Source organism: Chrysochloris asiatica, unplaced genomic scaffold (genome assembly GCF_000296735.1).
Source record: "Chrysochloris asiatica unplaced genomic scaffold, ChrAsi1.0 scaffold00257, whole genome shotgun sequence".
NCBI classification, from domain to species: Eukaryota; Metazoa; Chordata; class Mammalia; order Afrosoricida; family Chrysochloridae; genus Chrysochloris; species Chrysochloris asiatica.
The window spans coordinates 2,385,225-2,403,522 of NW_006408775.1; the positions used below are offsets into that span (position 1 = coordinate 2,385,225).

The 18,298-nt window shown below is 56.5% G+C and overlaps 1 protein-coding gene across 1 annotated transcript; it reads right to left on the bottom strand.

Annotated features, from left to right (window-relative positions):
- Positions 1–547: 547 nt before the first annotated feature.
- SRRM2 (serine/arginine repetitive matrix 2) lies at positions 548–17,369 on the bottom strand. Its single transcript, XM_006873975.1, has 15 exons — positions 17,140–17,369; positions 14,135–14,399; positions 13,172–13,279; positions 12,803–12,967; positions 12,563–12,640; positions 12,072–12,134; positions 11,924–11,956; positions 11,713–11,763; positions 11,449–11,541; positions 10,660–10,843; positions 3,049–9,575; positions 2,087–2,374; positions 962–1,075; positions 648–755; positions 548–557 (listed from the first exon to the last, which is right to left on the bottom strand). Exons 2-15 carry the CDS (start codon positions 14,374–14,376, stop codon positions 548–550), a joined length of 8,064 nt encoding a protein of 2,687 aa, XP_006874037.1. The 5' UTR covers positions 14,377–14,399; positions 17,140–17,369.
- Positions 17,370–18,298: the final 929 nt, after the last annotated feature.

The window sequence follows — 18,298 nt, forward strand, 5'->3', positions numbered from 1 at the left end:
ACAGCCTGGAGACCAGTTCCTGCAGTTCTCATTTTTTATTGGACAGAAAAAGTGGCTCTTGCTGTACAGATTTTAAAAAACCAAAATGCCTTTAAGAAACATGAAGAAAAGGTGGGGGGAGGGGCCACAAACCTCATTGGGGGAGGCGGTAAAGATCAACTAATTTCAATTCTTGCCCTACCTTTTTCCAGGAACCCCTTTGCTGAAGGCCCCAAGCAGACCTCGATTCCATAGTAACTTGGGGTTAAGGGAGGACTGGAGCCTCCCAGACCACTCTGATCAAGGCAGGGAGGTCCCATCTGATCCTCCCCTCCCTAAGCCCCCATTCTCAGTCCCTCCCACCCCAACACCCCCCCCAAAAAAAAACACATGAACCAGGAAAAACTCACAGAGATTAACATTTCACAGGAACAAAGGAAAAAAGGGAGAGGTAAAAGAGCCCTCCCAACAAGAGGCTGCCAGGCCCAAGGGGGTCCAGAGCCCTTCCCGTAGCTCTGGGGCAAAGGGGCACAGTAACGCAGCTCCCAGGTGTGGAGAAGTCCCAGGTTTACGGAGACCTGCAACAGAGCAGATAGCCAGTCACTGCAGAAACCCCAGCACATTGAGGGGGGCTCAGACACCCAGCTCCAGTGGCACAGGGAACACACCTGGAGGAGCGGTGGCGAGGCGGGCGGGGGCTGGGTGTCTCCCTCCTGCGCTTGTGACTTGGGGAGCGGCTGTCTCCACGCTGGCCTCTCCGTGAACCTCGTTCGCTGCTGCTGCACAACAACAAAGACATCAGACCAGAAGCTCCAACATCTACTCCTGAGCTCCTTTTAAGCCTCTCAAAGTCAATAGGAAACTACCATTATATTTTAATACCACACTGCCACAAATTGTCAAAAGCTCTCGTTTATTTGTAGAAGCACAAGGTGCCACCCACTAGCTACGAGTGGGAAACCAGACCCTTCCCAGTGCCTACCTCTGCTGGTCCCTTGGTGAGGGCTGAGGCGAGGGGCGGCGACGCTCTGCAGGGGAATAGCTAAGGGACCGAGAGTCCCGGAGAGAGTCTATTGGCTTCCGAGGGCTTCGGGACCTGGGGAGTAGAGCAGGTTTCCTTTAACACCAGCCCCTTCCAAACCCACCAGCCAACACAACACACAGGACCACCCTCCCGGGTCCTGGCCACCAAACCTCGCACCACTTGGGGCAGCTTCAGACCCACCTGTGTGCACTCACTCACCCATCCGCCCGCACACCATCCACCGAGCGCCCGGAGAGCAGCGGGCACTGGGGTGCAGCGGGGGAGGCAGAGACGGGCCCAGCCCAGGGAAAAGATGGGGCCACAAGTGGGCAGTTCCTGCCCCTGTGTAGGGAGCAGCCCCTGCAGGGGGACTTTCAGGGGCTGGGGGGCCCAGAAATGGGGTGGTGGTCTCCAAGGTGCATTCTGAGCAGATGGAGTCTTGCAGACCGAGGAGCATCCACAGACAAGGGATATCCAGGCCGAGGAGCAGCAAGTCCAAAGGCATGGGCCTGGGGGCATGGTGGGCCCTGCATTGCAGGGTGGGGCGTGGGCGAGAAGCAGTAGGCTGGGCAGGGAGGGGCAGGCGGGTGGGCGGCAAAGCCGCTGCTGAGAAGCCTTCCTTGCCCTCCCCGCCGAGGTGGGGGCTTTATCCTGCAGGCCAGAGGGCGTCCGGGGAGGATGTGTGGAGTGGAGGGAAGTAACCAGATGTGCGTTTTAGAAAGATCCCTCTGGCTACGTGTGGAAGAGAATGGCGTGGAGGCAGGGAGACAGGGAGGAGGCTGTGGACAGAGTCGGGGAAGAAGATGACCAGAGCCCCGGCACCAGCAACCGGGAGATTCCAAAGCTAGAATCCCGGGGCCTGGGGCCTGGGGCCTGGGGTCAGGAAGAAGGGGAGGATCGGGGAATATTCCTGAGAATGGCCTGGTCTTGGACACAGCGTAACAGGTAGGAAGGAGAACTTGACTCCTCCTGCGCAGCCAGACAGCAGCGTCCAGTCCGTGTGGACCATGGCAGGCAGCTGGCGTCCCAGGGTCCTCTCTCTAAGTCTCCCCACCCCCGCTCCATCAGGCAGAAACCACTCACCTCCGCTCGCCTGGGGGTGCCTTCTTGGGGCTTGCAGGTTTGGGCAAGGCCTGAGGGCCAGGTTTAGCAGGGGAGGTGGGGGAGGAGGAGGAGGAGGAGGAAGAAGAGGAGGAGGAAGAAGAGGAGGAGGAGGAGGAGGAGGAGGAAGAAGAGGAGGAGGAGGAGCTGGAGCTGGAGCTGGAGCTGGAGCTGGAACTGCTGGTGCGCCTCTTCCTCTTAGCCGGGGTCGGCTCCTGGGGACGGCCCTCTCGAACTGCCTCCTTTGGGGCTGGGGCAGGGCTGGGGACCCTGTGGGAGGAGACAAGGGTCACCAAGAGCTAAGTGGCCCCAGCCCCAACCCTACCTTCCTTGGCCTGGAGGAACGGCAGTGGGGGGGGATGCCTGAGAGGCCCTGGGAGCTCTGAGCCGAGCACATTGGGAGCCATTGATGTTCTGGTGGGCAGTGGCCCGAATGGCCCAACCTCCACTAAGACGAACAGCACCAGGGAGCAAAGGTTAAACCTCAAGAATGCCCCTGCCGGAGAGTAAGGCCCTGGGCTCAGATGTGGACAGTTGGCGTCTCCTTCCTTGGAGAGCCTCAGCATGGGGAGGCCTGAGTGCAGGCTGGCTTGGGTGGGGCCGTCCTGCCTGGAGGCAGGGAGAGGGACGGGATGACCTCTGAAGCTCCTTCCAGCCCAGGGAGTTCCTCTTGAGGTCTAACTGCCATCCCTCCTGCTGTAAAATTAAGTCCATTTCCTCTAGTTCTGTCCGCTGTAGAGACGGAAAACTCATCATTATCCTCTAGAGAATGCGGCTTCCAGACTTCCACTGTCCCATCCCACCCCATGCCCCCAGCTGCAGGGCCAAGGCACCCCCCACACCTCCTCACAGAGCTGAAAACCTGACAGGGGTGCTCCCACCCCGCCCACCCTGCCCACACCACTACCCCCTCCAGCAGGTCTCCTGCGGTGAAGGCCCCTCACCTCTTCAGAGCCACCTCAGGCTGCGCGGGAAGGCTGGAGCCTTCTGAGTCACTAGAACTGGAGCCGGAGGAGGACGAGGAAGAGGAGGAAGAAGAGGACGAAGAGGAAGAGCTGGAGGATGAAGATGAGGAAGAGGAGCTCCGCCGTTCCTTGGTGGGCTGCAGGCTGGCCAGTGCAGGGGGCTGTGGTGCCCCGGCCGAGGCTGTTGGCTCCCCACCCTCAGGGTGGAAGAGCCCAGGGGTGGGCCCCAGGAGCATGCCGTTGTGGTCACCAGCAGCTGAGGGTTTTGCCCCAGAGAAGAGGGCCTGAGATGCTGCTCCTGAGGCAGGCAGAGGACGGGACTGGTCTGAGAACGCTGGTGGGCCAGGGGACCTGGGTCGCTCCTGGGTAGGCAGGAGAGCTTGAGAAGGCTGGCCCATTCGAGAGACAGGAGACAGCGCACGCTCACAGGGCCCTCGGGACTGGCTGGGGGCTGATGGGGATGCTCTGGAGCCTGAGCCTCCGGGTGGTGTGCGGGACCTGGCTCGGTCGAGGAGCGGGGGCGAAGCACGGCCGACACGCTCATAGGCAGAGATGGGTACTCTGGGGCTGGTGAGGTTGGCCCCCGACAGGGCTGGGGCCATCCTAGCACTGGTTAGGCTGGAGGGTGCTAGGGCCACAGAGGCTCTCGAGCTGGTAAGATTCCCCGGCGCTGTGGCATGAGCGGACCTAGGGCCCACGAGGTTTGCAGGGGCTGGAGCCTGGGCTGTTCTGGAGCTGGAGGGGTAGCTGGCAGCCGCTGGGGATGTGCCAGAGCCTGCAAGGCTCAGAGCTGCCAGAGCGGCCGGGGTTCTGGCTCCTGCCAAGTTCACTGCTGAGGCCGTCGGGGTGCGCGGATCAGTCAGGCTCACGGCCGACGGGGCCCCGGCTGTTCTAGGACTGGTTAGGCTCATGGCGGCGGCCGCAGCGGGTGTGCGTGAGTCGGCCAGGTTCACAGCCGTCGGAATGGCAGGTGTTCTGGCGCTGGCCAGGTTCATGGCAGCTGCTGAGGCTGCGGGGATTCTGCTGGCAAGGCTGGCAGCTGGGGCTGTTCTGAGACTCATGAGAGGCACCGGAGCAGGCACCTGAGACATCCTGGCGGCTAGACTGGCAGCAGACATGGATGGAGGTGGCCGAGCAGTGCCGAGACTGATGGCTGTCAAAGCGAGCGCGATTCTGGACTGAGCATGGTTTTCTGGTACAGACGAGGCTCTCGGATGATCAGGCATTCGAGGGCCTGGGCCATCCATCAGGGAACCACCTGCCTGCTGCAGGACAGACATTGGTGCCCGGGAGCTGCCCAGGGGTTCCAGCATCCCAGGGGACCTGCAGCGGTCAAGAGGGGTCGGTGACATGCTAGGTCTGCTGAAGCAGCTCATCCTGGAGCTGCTGAGCGCCATGGGGGGTGTCCGCGACCCTGAGTGATTTCTGGTTGCTGGAGGAGTGGCAGACCTAGACCTATCAGAGCTACTTCCAGATGCAGACCGCCTACGGATAGCCGGAGGAGACCTGGTCAAGGACCGTTTGCCGCGAGTTGTGCGCGGAGTACGGGACCGGGAGCGGCGTCGGATAACCAGCGGTGAGCGGCTGCGTGAACGTTTGCGAGGCAGCAGTGGTGTGCGGGACCTGGAGCGGCGGCGGATGGCTGGAGGCGTGCGGGACCTGGAGCGGCGGCGCGTCACTGGTGAGGTTCTAGAGCGGGACCGCCTTCGAGTGACTGGAGACGTGCGAGACCGAGATCGCCTACGAGCAATGGGGGAGGTTCTGGACCTAGATCTTCTGCGAGTGACCGGCGAGGTCCTGCTACGCGAGCGCCTTCTGGTCACTGGTGGGGTCCGAGACCTGGACCTCCGGCGAGTCACCAGTGGAGTTCTGGAACGGGAACGCCGACGTGTGGCTGGTGTTCTTGACCGAGATCGCCGACGGGTCACCAGGGGTGTCCTGGACCGGGATCGCCGGCGGCTTATTGGGGATGCTCTAGAGCGGGATCTGCGCCGTGTCACTGACGTCCTGGACCTTGATCGCCTCCGACTGACTGGCGAGGTGCGTGAGCGGGACCGACGTCGGCTGATCAGTGGCGTTCTTGACCTGGACCGCCGGTGAGTAGCTGGAGAGCGCGAGCGTTTCCACGGGGCTGGTGAAGTGCGAGATCGGGAACGTTTGCGACTGGCTGGAGGTGTTCGAGAGCGGCCTCTCCGGCGTCGGGAGGAGGTTCGGGAACTTTCCTGGCGGACAGGTGACCTAGAGTGGTAACCTGAGCCACCCCTCCGGCGGCGAGTAACCCTAGACCTTGACCTACTCCGCTGTCTCCTTCGTGAGGTGGACTGTGAGGACCCAGATCTATCACGACGCCTGGTTGTCCTGGTTTTCTCCCTCCTTGACCGTGAACGGGACCGCTGGAGTCCACGAGGCTTTGGTGAAGGAGATCGGCCTCTCCTGGAAGCAGTTTTGGTACGTGGGGAGGAGGCGGAGCGCCGCCTACGTGAGGACCTTGACTTTTCGGCAGGCTCTGGGGAGGATACTGAGGGGCTCCTGCGGCGCCTTGGAGGGGTACGGGAGCGGGTCTCTGGTGAGGAAGATGCAGAACGGCTTCTTCGAGAAATCCTGGCCTTCCTGGTCAGCTCTGGGGAGGAGCGAGAGCTGCGCCGGCGAGGCGGTGTGCGAGATTTGGTCTTGAGTTCTGGGGAGGAACGGCAGCTTCTTCGAGCAGCTCTGGAGGTGGGCGGATGCTCTGGGGATGAATCCGAGCTGCTACTTCCATCAGCAGAAGGGCCTCGGCCCTTACTAGAGGAACCCGATCGGCTGCGTCTAGGAAGTGCCCGAGAGGCTTGAGGTTTGGGCTCAGGAGAGGAGTCGGAGCCACTCTGAGCCCTGGGTGCCGCTCTGGGCTGCTCTGAAATTTCAGGGGACGAGCCAGACCGGCTGCGCCGAGGAGAAGGCCGAGATTTGCCCTCGACCTCTGGGGATGAGCCAGAGCAGTCTCTCTGCCTGAGCGGAGTTCGGATCTTCGCTTTAGAATCTGGAGAAGAGTCCGAATCACTGTGTTCCTGAGGAGAGGTGCTAGGCTTCCCATCCAGCTCTTGAGAAGATGCAGACTGGCTTCGTCGCCTGGGGGGAGTCCTTGACAAGGTCTTCTGTTCAATGGAAGATTCCGACCCGCTCCTTGCCCTCTGGGGAGTGAGACACTTGTTGTTGAGCTCTGGGGATGACGGAGAGCGGCTTCTCCGACTGGGGGTCTGAGGCAAAGCCTTTGGTTCTGGAGAAGAATCGCACTCACTCCTGCCCCTGGATGGCGTTCTCGGTGCATCTTTCATTCCGGGGGAGGACCCAGACAGGCTGTGCCTCGAGGGAGTCCCAGAGGCATCACGTAGTCTGGGGGAAGAACCAGATCGGCTTCTCCGTGATGGGGTCCTGGGTAAGCCCTCTTTTGGCTCAGGAGACGATGTAGAACTGCTTCTTGCCCTTGAGGGTGTTCCGGGTATGACATCCAGCACAGGGGAAGAGCCGCTTGTTCCTGTTCTCTCTGCCGCATCTGGGGATAATCCAGAACTGTGGTGCCTGGAGAGTCTAGTGGAGTCCTCGTTCCCATCCTGAGATGGGTTTGTCTCCAATTGATTCAGGCAAGGCCTCTTCACATCTTCATTAGCTTCAGGAGACAGTTCAGTATTAATTTCTGTAGCAATAAGGCCTGAATTTCTATATTCTATATGTGACCCAAAGAGGTTCTCCCGAAGCGGAGAGTTAGACAGTTCTTTATGTTCTGGAGAAAAGTCTGGCCCACTCCCAGCTGAAGTCACTGTAGGAACCTCTGCTTCCAGAGAAGCCTGCAACTGGCCTTGGTCCAGAGATACAGACACAGCAAGATTTTTTTCTATTTCAGGTACAGACTCTAAGTTTCTTCCGGACACTTCTGGTGACAAGCAGGACAGGATCTGGTTTGAAAGTTCTTCAGGTTTCTCAACTACCTCCATCAACTCCTCTTGGTTGGGTTTAGTTAGTACACTATTCTGGCCTTTTACATTTGGAGGTGGCCCAGAGCCACTGGTTTCCTTTGGTAGAGGCGTTCTTGATGTACCTCCGAGCACTGGCACTGGTGAGGACTCGGGCCCAACCTGCACTGGAGGGGGACTAAACTGGTCTCTCAGTCTAGATGAAGCTGGAATGTGCTCCTGAAAGGATAAGCTCGCTTTCTCCTTTGGTTCTGGAGAAAACTCCATTCTACTTTGCCACAAAAGAGATTTAAAGTCCATCCCAGGATGTGGCGAGGAGTCAGATTGAGACCTCTGCTCAGGAGATACGCCGGATTTCAGTCTAGGACTTGTAGACAGCCCGCCCTTGTTTTGTCTTGCTGGCGATCTGGATGTCAGATCAGCCACTGGAGATGAGGACCTGGACTGATCACCCTCAGGAGGTGTTTGAGACTTGCTCTGTAGAGATGGTGACTCAGAGAGACCCTGTCTTTCTTCTGGACTTGAAGTGTCAGATGTGTTATCTGGTGAAGTTTGGGACGGTCCTTTCTGTTGCAGCAACGAGGTGCTAATAAAGGAGCTCTCGCCTGGCGGTGGGCTAGACTTTGCTCCTGAACACAGTAAAGAGCCTAAACTACTTTGTCCTGTTGAATCTTTAGCATTTTCTTGAGGACATGGTGACTCTAAGGCAGAGAGACATTGCCTTAGTGGAGTTTGGGGCTTTACTTTGGGGCCTGGTGGTGTAGACCCTGAGGGACTGAGTCTTGGTGGTGTCCCAGGTGTCACTCTATCATCTGGTGAGGAGGGCCTCGAATGGCTCTGCCTTGGCAACATTCTAGGCTGCCCCTTGGAACAAGGAGACTCTGATCTGCTTTGCCTGGGCGGTGTTCTAGAAGTCACCCTACTAGGACTGGGTGAAGAGGAGCCAGAGTGGCTTCGACTTGGTGATGTTTCCACCTTCGCTTTGAGTGGAGAAAATGGCCCCTCAGGGTCCGGTGGTGATCCGGAACGGCTCCGCCTGGGGGGTGTAGACTTTGCTGTGAGGCGGGGTGATGATCCAGATCGACTCCGCCTTTGTGATACTGCAGAGTGTTCGTTTTCCTGGGGACTGGCTGTGGATCCTGGCCTTTGCGGTGTTCCAGATTTCTGTTTAGGAGGTGGAGAGCCAGAACAACTTCCTCTTGATGGGGTTCTTGATCTTGCTTTAGGCTGAGATGATCCCGAGCGGCTGCGTCTAGGTGGCGTCTGAGACTTCTGTTTAGGGCACGGAGAGGACCCTGAAAGACTTCGCCTCAAAGACAAGCGAGATTTTGCTTTGGCTCTGGGTGAAGAAAGGGACCTACTACGTCGTGAAGAAACGCGAGATTTGTTCACGTCTGGGCTGGAATTGGACCTGCTCCTTCTCTGAGATGTTCTGGATTTGGTCTTTCGCTCTGATGATGAGCCAGACCTGCCTCTTCTTTGTGGGGTTCGAGAATGAGATCGTCCCCGCCTACCTAGACTTCTACTACGGGACCTCCCTCGTCTTGCTGGTGTCCTAGACCGAGATCTCCCTCTCCTGGCTGGTGTCCTAGAACGTGACCTGCCGCTGCGCCTGGCTAGCGATCTAGAGCGTGACCTGCCACGTCTGGCTGGGGTTCTGGAGCGTGACCTGCCTCCTCTCCTGGCTAGTGATCTACTACGAGACCTCCGCCGTACAGGTGACCGGGTTCTAGACCTCCGTCTGGCTGGGGTTCTAGAGCGAGACCTCCCCCGCCGGGCTGGCGTTCTAGACCGGGACCTCCGTCTGTTAGAGGTTCTGGATCGAGATCTTCGCCTGGCAGGTGTTCTAGACCGGGACCTACCCCGCCGGGCAGGTGTTCTAGAACGAGTCCTGCCCCTGGTGTTTGGAGATCGAGAGTGTGATCTGCCCCTCCTTGCTGACCTAGACCTTACTCTTCTCTGAGCATTTCTGCTCCGGGACCAGCCTGGCCGCTGAGGAGACCTAGAGCGGCCTCGTCGCTGGGGGCTTCTAGAACGTCCCCACCTCTGAGCAGACCTAGACCTACGCCACTGAGGGGACCGAGACCGAGAATGGCCTTTCTTGGCAGGACTTCGAGATCGGGATCGACCCCTCTTGGTGGCAACTGGGCTACGGGACCTCCCCATCCTACGGGGAGGAGTAGGCGAATGTGATTTATCCCGCTTTGCTCTGCCATGGGATCGACTCTTGGAGGTGGGAGAAGATGAAACCTCTCGGCGGGACCCAGGAGCTGGCACAGGTTTCGGGCTTTCAGGGGAAGAGCTGGCATGCCGAGAAACTTTGGTAGGTTGAGGGGATGGTGGACAGCTCTCCGAGGAAGACGACTGGGGAGGCTTCCCAGGAGACTTAAGTGGTGAACGGCCCCGGGTTGGGGAGGCCTCAACTGGGGGTTTCACTGGCTCCTGACTTAAGGGGGTTGCTGAAAGGGGAGGTGGGGAGCTGCCATGTTGCTCAGCAAGGAGCGGTTCTGGGCCAGTGCTGCTCCTCTCCGGGGAGGGGCTAGGTCGAGATGCAGATTTCTAAGAATGGAAGAGAAAGTAGGGATAGGGACACGTAAGCACCAAAACTCATCACCACTAACATCCCAACACCCTTTCCAATGCAACTTTCCTTTCACGCAACCCAATGCCCCGACTGGGCCTTCCTCCCATAGCAGTACTGCTCAATCGACAGCAAGGAATCACACAGTACAAAGCACAGCAAGGATAACGTAGACACACAGTCCGTTACCCCAAGGGGCTTAAATTGTAGACCCAGGCAAAAGGTCAACAGCTAATGCACACTGTACCGACAACCACCACTACACAATGCTGTAGTATCAAAGAAAAAGCATCCATTTTTAAGTTGAAAGAGAAGCAATTTCCCCAAGTGGGTGGCATCTGACTTCACCCTTGCAGATAGGTAACTAGATCAAAATAAAGAAACGGTGTGGACAAAGGCAAAGGTTTCAGAACGTGATTTGTTTAAACAATGAAAATGTTGATCTGAAATACAGGAAAGAGAGAAGACCAAATTATAAGAGATTTAAATAAGAGTTAGAAAGTAATGGGAAGTAAAAGATTTTAAAGTGATCTCACTTAAAAGTTTAGGAAGATAACTGGAAAATGAGCTGGCAACTGAATGGGAGATGGAATATGAATAGGAGATAGAACTTCAAGAGAGTCATTCAAATACGCTACCTATCAACTGAGACAAGAATGATTAGGTCTTGTATTAGAACAGAAAATATAACAGAACTGAAGTACTTCAGAACCATTCCAGAATACTGCTTCCAGACTCTTAAGCATCGAACCCTGTGGATGCTTTTAGCAAACATGGTTTAAAGAAACTTCTGGTCCAATTCTACCTGTTTCTGTGTATAAAGACAGCACACAACCCTATTTTTTGTAGTGAAGCTTAAAAGTAAACTCTGATGGTACTTAACAATACAAAAGAAAATTTTAATTTATAGCTATCATTTAATAAAAATGCACAAAAATCCCAAAACGTCAACATCTCAACACAATCGACGTTTTCTCCCACTGCCACTCCTGCCACGTCACACTTGCGTCCTAAACTTATTCCCTTGCAGCCCCTCAAGTACCCCTAACTGAGGGAACATACCTCCTTCTTTTCTCTGTCTTCCTGGGGGCTGCCGGACTGCTTCCTGGAGGGCTCTGGGCTGCCTGTGTGAGTGGGACCCAAGTCCCTGCAAGATGCCTCTCCCACCCCTTGGCGCCCTGACTCAGGGGAAGGGCTGCGCCCAGTCAAAGTAGTTATATGGGTCTTCGCTGCAGTACTTCGAGACCTGAAGGAGGTAATTGAGGAAGGGGCAGGGAAGGAGGAGTCAGGTCAAGGGAGACTAAAAATCCCCTCCCAGGCTCCCGTCCACCTTGCTGACTGTGCAACCCTCTTCCAAAAAGCTGCCTATGTCACAGACTCAAATTGTTCACAGGAAATTCAAGTCCAGTCCGCTCTGGTCCTTCTCTTCCCAACACAGCCCAAGAATGTTCTCCCCTGGCCCAAAACCTCCCAACCCTCCACCCAACCACTTCCCTACCTGCTTCATTCACAACTCACCTCTGAGCCCACCTCCTTCAGGAAGCCTTCCCCGATTAAGGAAGCCAGGGTAAGGGTTCCTTCCTCCCCCAGACACCACGAACAAGCCCCCCCAACCCCTATTCTGGCAGTCCATATACATCGGAACAAAACAAAAAATAATAAACAGAAATAAAAAGAGAAGGGGAAATGTATATGTCTGTCCATCCTGTAGCCTGTCAGCTCCTAGAGGGCAGGGACCGTGTCTTCCGAATGGTCTGTGCAGCGCCTAGCACACCGTGGGCGCGCAATAAATATTAAATGGATTAACCCGCCAATCCCTCTCCCCCCTGTTCCTTCTGGACCACCCCTTACCGACTGCGGGACGTATCAGAAGAAGATGCAGAGTCAGCAGACGTGGAACGGTGAGCCCGGCGGCTCTTAGGGGCTGGGGTTGTACTTCGAGACCTGAAATCAAGAACCAGCATAGTTAAAGGTGCTATCGCACCTGTCCTGGGCAACCTTCACCCAGTCCTCGCCCTACTAACAGCCCATGCCGTGACTGAGCCCCCGGCCCCACGGATGGAATTCATCCACTTGCCAAGTGCATGCCTCCCAAACCCACATCAATCCACTCACCTCTTCCGTTTCTTGTCTTTAGATTTACGCTTGCTCTTTGGCGTGGGGGACCTGAGAAGCAAGGCAAAATGGTGAAATCAAAAATAAAATGGAGCGCATCAAGGACAACCAAGACAGACAATTCCTGGAGCTTTACTCCAAGAGGCCACCAAGCAATGGCTCAGCACCCACCCCATACCACTATGTCCCCTAGGATCCAAAGGGTTCTCACCTGTGCTTCCGCTTCTTGGACTCAGATTCAGACCTGGGGTGGGGTGGGGGGGGTGTTGAGGGAGGGAGAACATAAATCAATTGCTAGGCCTGAGCTCACCAAGCCTTCCCTACCCACTCCAGGTGGGCCCAACCTCCTGACCACCTACCTGTGCTTCTTCTTCTTGGAGCTCTTTTTCCTCTCCCGGCGAGGAGAGCTGCTCTCTGATCTGCTAAAGATGGGATGAGAAGCATGGTCACTCTACAGGGCATCTATCCTGGCCCTCCCTCCCTCACAATCCATCCAGACAAAACCCTACCACCAGTACCAGAGGCCCCAGACCTAGGTTCAGGAGTTCGCTTTATTCTCCAAGAGGTAGAGAATACGTTTTTACATCGACAAACCTCAAAACGGGCACAGGGGAGAATCTCAAATAACCAGAATGCTGATAACCAGTTTAGCAGACTTGACCCTTTCCCACTGAAACTTGTGTTTGTGCGCACACACACACACACACACACACACACTTCTCTCAGCAGGGACCTGACTGGTAGCTTTTTCTCTTGACAAGTCAGTCTTCCTGTTTTCTGGAAGCAAGAATTGTCAGTTTCCAACGGATCTGTCCTGGATGAACACAGAACAACTTTCCAGCAGACTTACCGTCCCCTGTCTTTCTTCTTTTTCTTCTTCTTTTGCTTTGGGGTTGGTGAGCGAGAACTGCTGGACTCTCGGACAAGGCTACAGAAAAAGGAAATGAATGAATGGTAGGATCAAATTTCTTCTACACATTTCACCTTCAAAAAGAATAGAAAACATAAGACTATGGTAGTAAATCAACAAAAAGAGCAAGCTGCTCAGAACTGGGATAGGAAGCTCATGGTGCAGGACCAGCTGGCGTACCTGTAAGGTTTGGGAGGCTCTGGAGCTGGCTGTTTAGCTTCTCGAGCTCGACGCTGAGGATCAAAAGAGCTGCCGTCCACATAGGAATCACTGATGCCAAAGGCAGCACGGAGTCGCTCATTCTTTTTCTCATTCAATTCAGCTAACTGGTGAGTCTCAGTTACACTAAGGGGAAAAAGGCCAAAGTCTAAAGAGCTAGGAAACAGGGCAGAGCCACAGGACAGAGTGCAAATTCAGAACAAAAACGTGTAGCAAGAGTCAGCTGGGTCTGGGATATGGACTGACAGTGGCAAGCAGGGAAGGTGTCAGGCGAGAAAGGATGACAGAAGTAGCAGCAGCGAAAGAAGTCAGAAAGGGAAGAACACTCACGCAGGCCTCTGCCCCTGGGCCTCCTCCTTGCCCCCAGGGTTCACATCTTTCTCCAGCAACATGAGTCGAAAGGTCGCCACTTTTTCCTGAATTTGCTGCTCCTCGTACCTGAAGAACAAACCCTCTTCAGGATTAGGGCTCCATTGGGCACTTTCCCGTCACCAAGTCCCTGTTTCCCTCATTCTCAATAGGCCCCTGCCCTCCCCAAGCACAGTTTTCACTCACTGTCACCCACAGGCCTTTCTCAGTCGTCTGCTTTTACTCCATGATCTTTCTTCCCCATCTCCCTACCCCTCCTAGAACAGTGGATTTTAAACATGCTACACACTTCAGGGGCCACAAGGGGGAAAGCTCAGCAGGCAGAGTTCCAGGTGCTTCCTCTTCCAACTTCTACACGTCTTACACATTGAGTGGAATTCCAAAGCCAAACATTTGCCGAAGTTTGAAAACCACTGCTCTAAAAAGGTTTTCTGCCGAGCCCTGCTTCATTTCCAACATTGCCCTTTCCCTGTCCAGCCCCAGATCCCCTCATTAGGTCACTCTTCCAAGTACTGCCTCTGCCACCTTCCAAAACTGTCTCAAACCCCAAACCCATTCATCTGCCTCTGCTAGACCAAAGACAATGCCTGTCAGCTTACCTAGCTCACCTCTACCACATTTCTGCATTTCCAGCTCTCCCTCAAAGTAAGTTTGTGTTCCTCGATGCCACCCCCCCCTTGTCCCAAGTGTCTCCAGCCAAATGATTCAAAGAGCCCCTCAGTCTCCCATCTCTGTCCCTAAATAGTTTATATTTCCCCCTTGTCTCCTGCTCTAAACTATCCCTGGACTCCTTTTCAGTCTCTAACACATTGACCTTCTCCCCACTCCAGTTCTTCTCTGGACCTTTCATCCTGCCCTATGGGCCCTCTGCTCCACTGAACTCCCCCAGCGCTCAGCTCTGCACCCCTCGCCCTCCTCCCTCACCCCTGCTCTTCCATCATCTCCTCCAGCTCGAGGCATCGCAGCTCCACGCGCCGCTTGCGCTCGTGGTCCAGGATGTCAGGATTAGGCCGCTTCACCAGGGCAGCCTCCAGGCGCCGCAGCTCCTCCTCGCCCTTGTAGTCAGGCCGCTCACCGCGGCGACCCCGCACCAGGGACAGGTTGCGCTGGACGTAGCCGTTGGTGCCGCTGCCCCTGGGCGTCGGCAGCCCGATCCCGTTGTACATGGCCCCGTGCCCGGGGGGCACCACTGCTCCTGGGGGGCAGCGGGGAGACACGGGTCAGGCCCTGGCCCCACACTAAACCACCACCCAAGACTTGGCTCTCTTTCCGTATCTGTCTCCATGCTAAGCCTCCTCTTACTGCCCCTCCTTCCCTAACTGGGTCTCCATCATCAGTCCTGCCCACACAGCTTGCTTTTCCGCCAAACCACAGGCCAGCTCTCCTCGCCTTCCCTGTGGCTCCTGCTGCACAGAACTCGAAATCATGCCTATTGCAGCTGAACTGCTTCCTTCTTCCACCCTAGACAGAAAGACAGAACTTCCTTCAAATCTCTCCACTATCCCTTTAGCGTCAATATGGACAAGTGACCTCTCTTCCTAACCTCTAGGAACTGCCTCAGGCCTCCCAACACACCACAACCAACAAAGGACACAGATATGGGGCACTCGAGAGTCTGCAGTCCACTGTGAGACTATGAAAGGGCCTAAAACATCCAATGCCTGAGCAAGTGGACAAGTTCAAGTAACCTAAGAGTTCAGTGCAGCCTAGTGTCTATGCCAGAATGAAAGCCAGTCTGCAACCAGGGGGACTGTGGACACATAATCCTCTTATGCTTCACCTCCCAGGCAAGGGCTGTTTCCTTGGCCTCAGATATTTATAGAGTTCCTCTCAACAATCCCTACAGAGGCTTTTTCCTTTCATTCCTTCCCTGTCTCACTAGCTCCCATCCAACAGTGCCTGTTTTCCAATTCAACACTTTATTGAATTGAAACCCATCCAACTAGCTCCCCCCTGTGGCCACTAACCCTTTTCTCCACTCTACCCTAAACTCAGCCCCTCACTACGCGTACCTCGTTTTGTGCCCGACTCTTCTGGATTTCCCTACCAATCCCCTCAACATCTGTCTGGTCTGTCTCTTCTGCAGCCTGCAAGCCTACTCCCCTGCACCTCAGACCAGGTTCTGGACTCCCCACTTGTTCCTACCCCCCAGCCCCAGCATGGCCCTCCAGGTCCCAGTTTCTAGAGTTAATCAGTCTAGCCTTATCTGCCACTACCTCCACAACCCCGTCCCCAATAGGTGACAAACCAGGGGCAAAGTCCCAGTAAACAGGCCCAACAGAGAGATTAGGGAAAGTAGAACCAAAAGAAAAAAAACTGGATAATAAGGGAATGTTCCACTTTAAGAACTCCCCCCCCCCCGAAAAAAAAAGGAGGCATCCTTCAAATAACTGGAGAAAGATTACCAAACAGAACACCAAAGGGAGAGGCTGCAAAGCAGGGAGATCTGCAATTGTTCCAAAATGCCCCAGAGAAGGCCCAATCTAGGAAAGCTAAAGACAAACGTACAAGAAACCAAACCTCTTAGAACTTGAGAAATGGGGCGCTGTCTCTGTTTCCATCTTGCTCTCTACCCCGCCTCCCTGAAGCCCCTCCTCCCTGGTGGAAGGCTCTGGACCCACACTGGAGACCACCCCCCCCTCCCGCTTCCGGGAGAGGAAACCAGCAGCTGCTAAGCTAAGGGTATTAAGTCACAAGGAATTGGAGAACGCGGAGAGACCAAGCCAAAAAAACAAAAACCCCAAACCGTGGTATACACGGCAGTGCTGAACGCACAAAGGGGAAGACAGAGCTGCCAAGAAGAGAGCCTCCAAACCTACAGACACAACCCACCGTAAAGCAGGGACTGCTAAACGGGACCCCACAGGCACACAGTCTAAGTAAATAGCAAGGCTGCAGAGGAAGACAGAAGGAAAATGTTTTCGGGGGAGTGGGGGTGAGGAAGAATCATCGGGTTGCCAGATAAAAAATTAGGTAGAGGAGAGCAAACTCAATACTGAAAACGCTCAAAAAAACGGACCACCAACCAAAGGGGGGGGGGATGGCCCAAGAATACCCACCCAGGAACCAAGGCAGGGCCCCGAAGCAGCTGCGCGGCCCTAAGCCCACTCAGTGAGCTAAAACCACCAAGGAGACTTTTTCTGAAGCCGTTTCGGTGCAAGACCAAAGTGCCGAGGCGCCGAGTGGACACTAAGGCTGGGGAAAGGGCGCGCGGCGGCGCTGCAGGCCTGGCCCACTCGCGTCCGGAGGGGGCGTCCTCTCCCCGGCGAGGGCTGCCCGCCGCCCGGCCTCAGGCCGACTTCCGAGGAGGGCGGAAAGGGGCCTACAGCAGCACGTGGCGGCCCTCCGGGGTCGAACACCCGACAGCGAGACACAAGGTTAGCGGCTCCAACCCACCAGCGGCTCCTGGGACACCCCGTATAAGGTCGTTACGCGTCGGAACCGACTCGATGGCACTGAACGACGACAGCGGCCCCCTCCAGGCCCTTCAGAAGCACCCCACTTGTGACCGAGAGTAACGACCCAAACGGTGCGACCCTCGGGGCGCTGGTTCCAGGCCCCGCCGCCGATTCCGGCCTCGCGGCCGTGGGGGAGGGGCGGAGCGGCGCCCCGCAGTCTGGGAGGGGCGGGACGTCGACGGGCAGGCCCCGAGGGGGTTGCGGGGGGCCTCCAACCACGCGCAGGGGGCGCAGCCGGGAGCCGAGCGGCGCCCAAGCCCGACGGCGGCGATGCTGCGGGGGAGGGGAAGGCCGCGCGCGCCGCGAGAGCCGGGGGAGGAGAGCAGCAGGCAGGCGGGCGAGGGCGTCCGCCGGAGCTAGGGACGGCGAGCGCGCGTGCGCGTGGCGGCCTGAGCCGTTCTCCGCGCGCCTGGGCCTCGCGCCGTGGCCGCCCCTCCCCCACCCAACTCGCGCGCTCCCTCGCCCTCTCACCCGCCGCCGCCGCCTCCGCCCGCCTTCTCCGAGGGAAGAGGTCCCGCCGCCGCTACCCGGGCTCCTGAGTGGCTCGGGGTCTGGAGCCGCCGCTACTGCTGCTCCCGCCGCCGCGCCGCGCTGATTGACCCGCCTCGGTCACTGCCGACGCCTCTTCGCTTCCTCAGGGGCCGCAGCGGGCTCCGACTGCGCCACTCGTACCCCGCCTGGGCCGCGCTGTACGTCAGCACGACTCTCTCGCGTCACCACGCTGCCAGACGTCGCAAGGCCCGCCGGGAACCGTAGTAAGCTCCGCGGCCTTAAGCGCAGTCGTGTACATGCCACCGGGAAATGTAGTTTCTTAAGGCCGTAGAGAGGTTCAGCCTTGAAGCAGAAGAACTGCAAGTCCCATCGGCCAGTGCGAAGAAGATTGCGAAACCGGCAGTGTACTCCGAAGGCCTTCCGTCGGAGTGGGGGAGGGGCACAGGGTTTGGCGCCACATCGACCCGCAGCCTTGACCCAGAGCTTTCTGGAAGTTGTAGTTCTGATGTGCCGCGGTACCCGTATGTGGCTTCAGCCCGGGGCACAGCCGCCATTTTGTCTTCCCACCTTGTGCGGTGATGGCCCAAACCCAGAGGAAGTATGCTTCCTTGCAGCTTTGGGCCTACTGGAGAGCGACCCCGCAGACACCATCTTTGAGAAGGTGCCTCAGACCGCAGCCGTTTTGAGGCCTTAGGGCATAATTTTGGTATCTGTAGCTAGGGTGACTAGGCAGGAACACAATTTTCCCATAGAGAAGCTGGGACGTGTTGTATGTGAATGTGTACACACGTAAATATGGAGTAAGCATAAGCACTCCTAAATTGAACAGTTTAGGCACTGTCTCCTGATAATATATTTTAAGGACTTTCAGGCCCCCACAGTGCTTCTGAGAAAAGTCCAAAGTTTAAATCTGACTCGTCACTTGCTAGCCGACCTTGGACTTTTGGTAGCTGTCCTGGTTATGTTCAGTCTTTGCACCCTTAACAGGACCTAGCTCATAAAAGCTAAACGTGTTGCCCAGCGTCTGTTCCACTTCATGTCAGTCTGTGTGCTGTCGACGCTACAGGGGGGGTTCCCGGACCAGCTGGTGGGTTTGAACTGCCAGTCTTACCCAGTGCTTGTCCTAGAGCGCCACACC

Excerpts from the sequence above, each read along its gene's own strand:
- SRRM2 (XM_006873975.1), bottom strand. The coding sequence starts at position 14,376 with ATGTACAACGGGATCGGGCTGCCGACGCCCAGGGGCAGCGGCACCAAC. Across the intron at positions 12,135-12,562 it reads AAGAAGAAAGACAGGGGACG|CAGATCAGAGAGCAGCTCTC; the intron begins GTAAGTCTGCTG and ends TCCCATCTTTAG. Across the intron at positions 11,957-12,071 it reads TCCAAGAAGAAGAAGCACAG|GTCTGAATCTGAGTCCAAGA; the intron begins GTAGGTGGTCAG and ends ACCCCACCCCAG.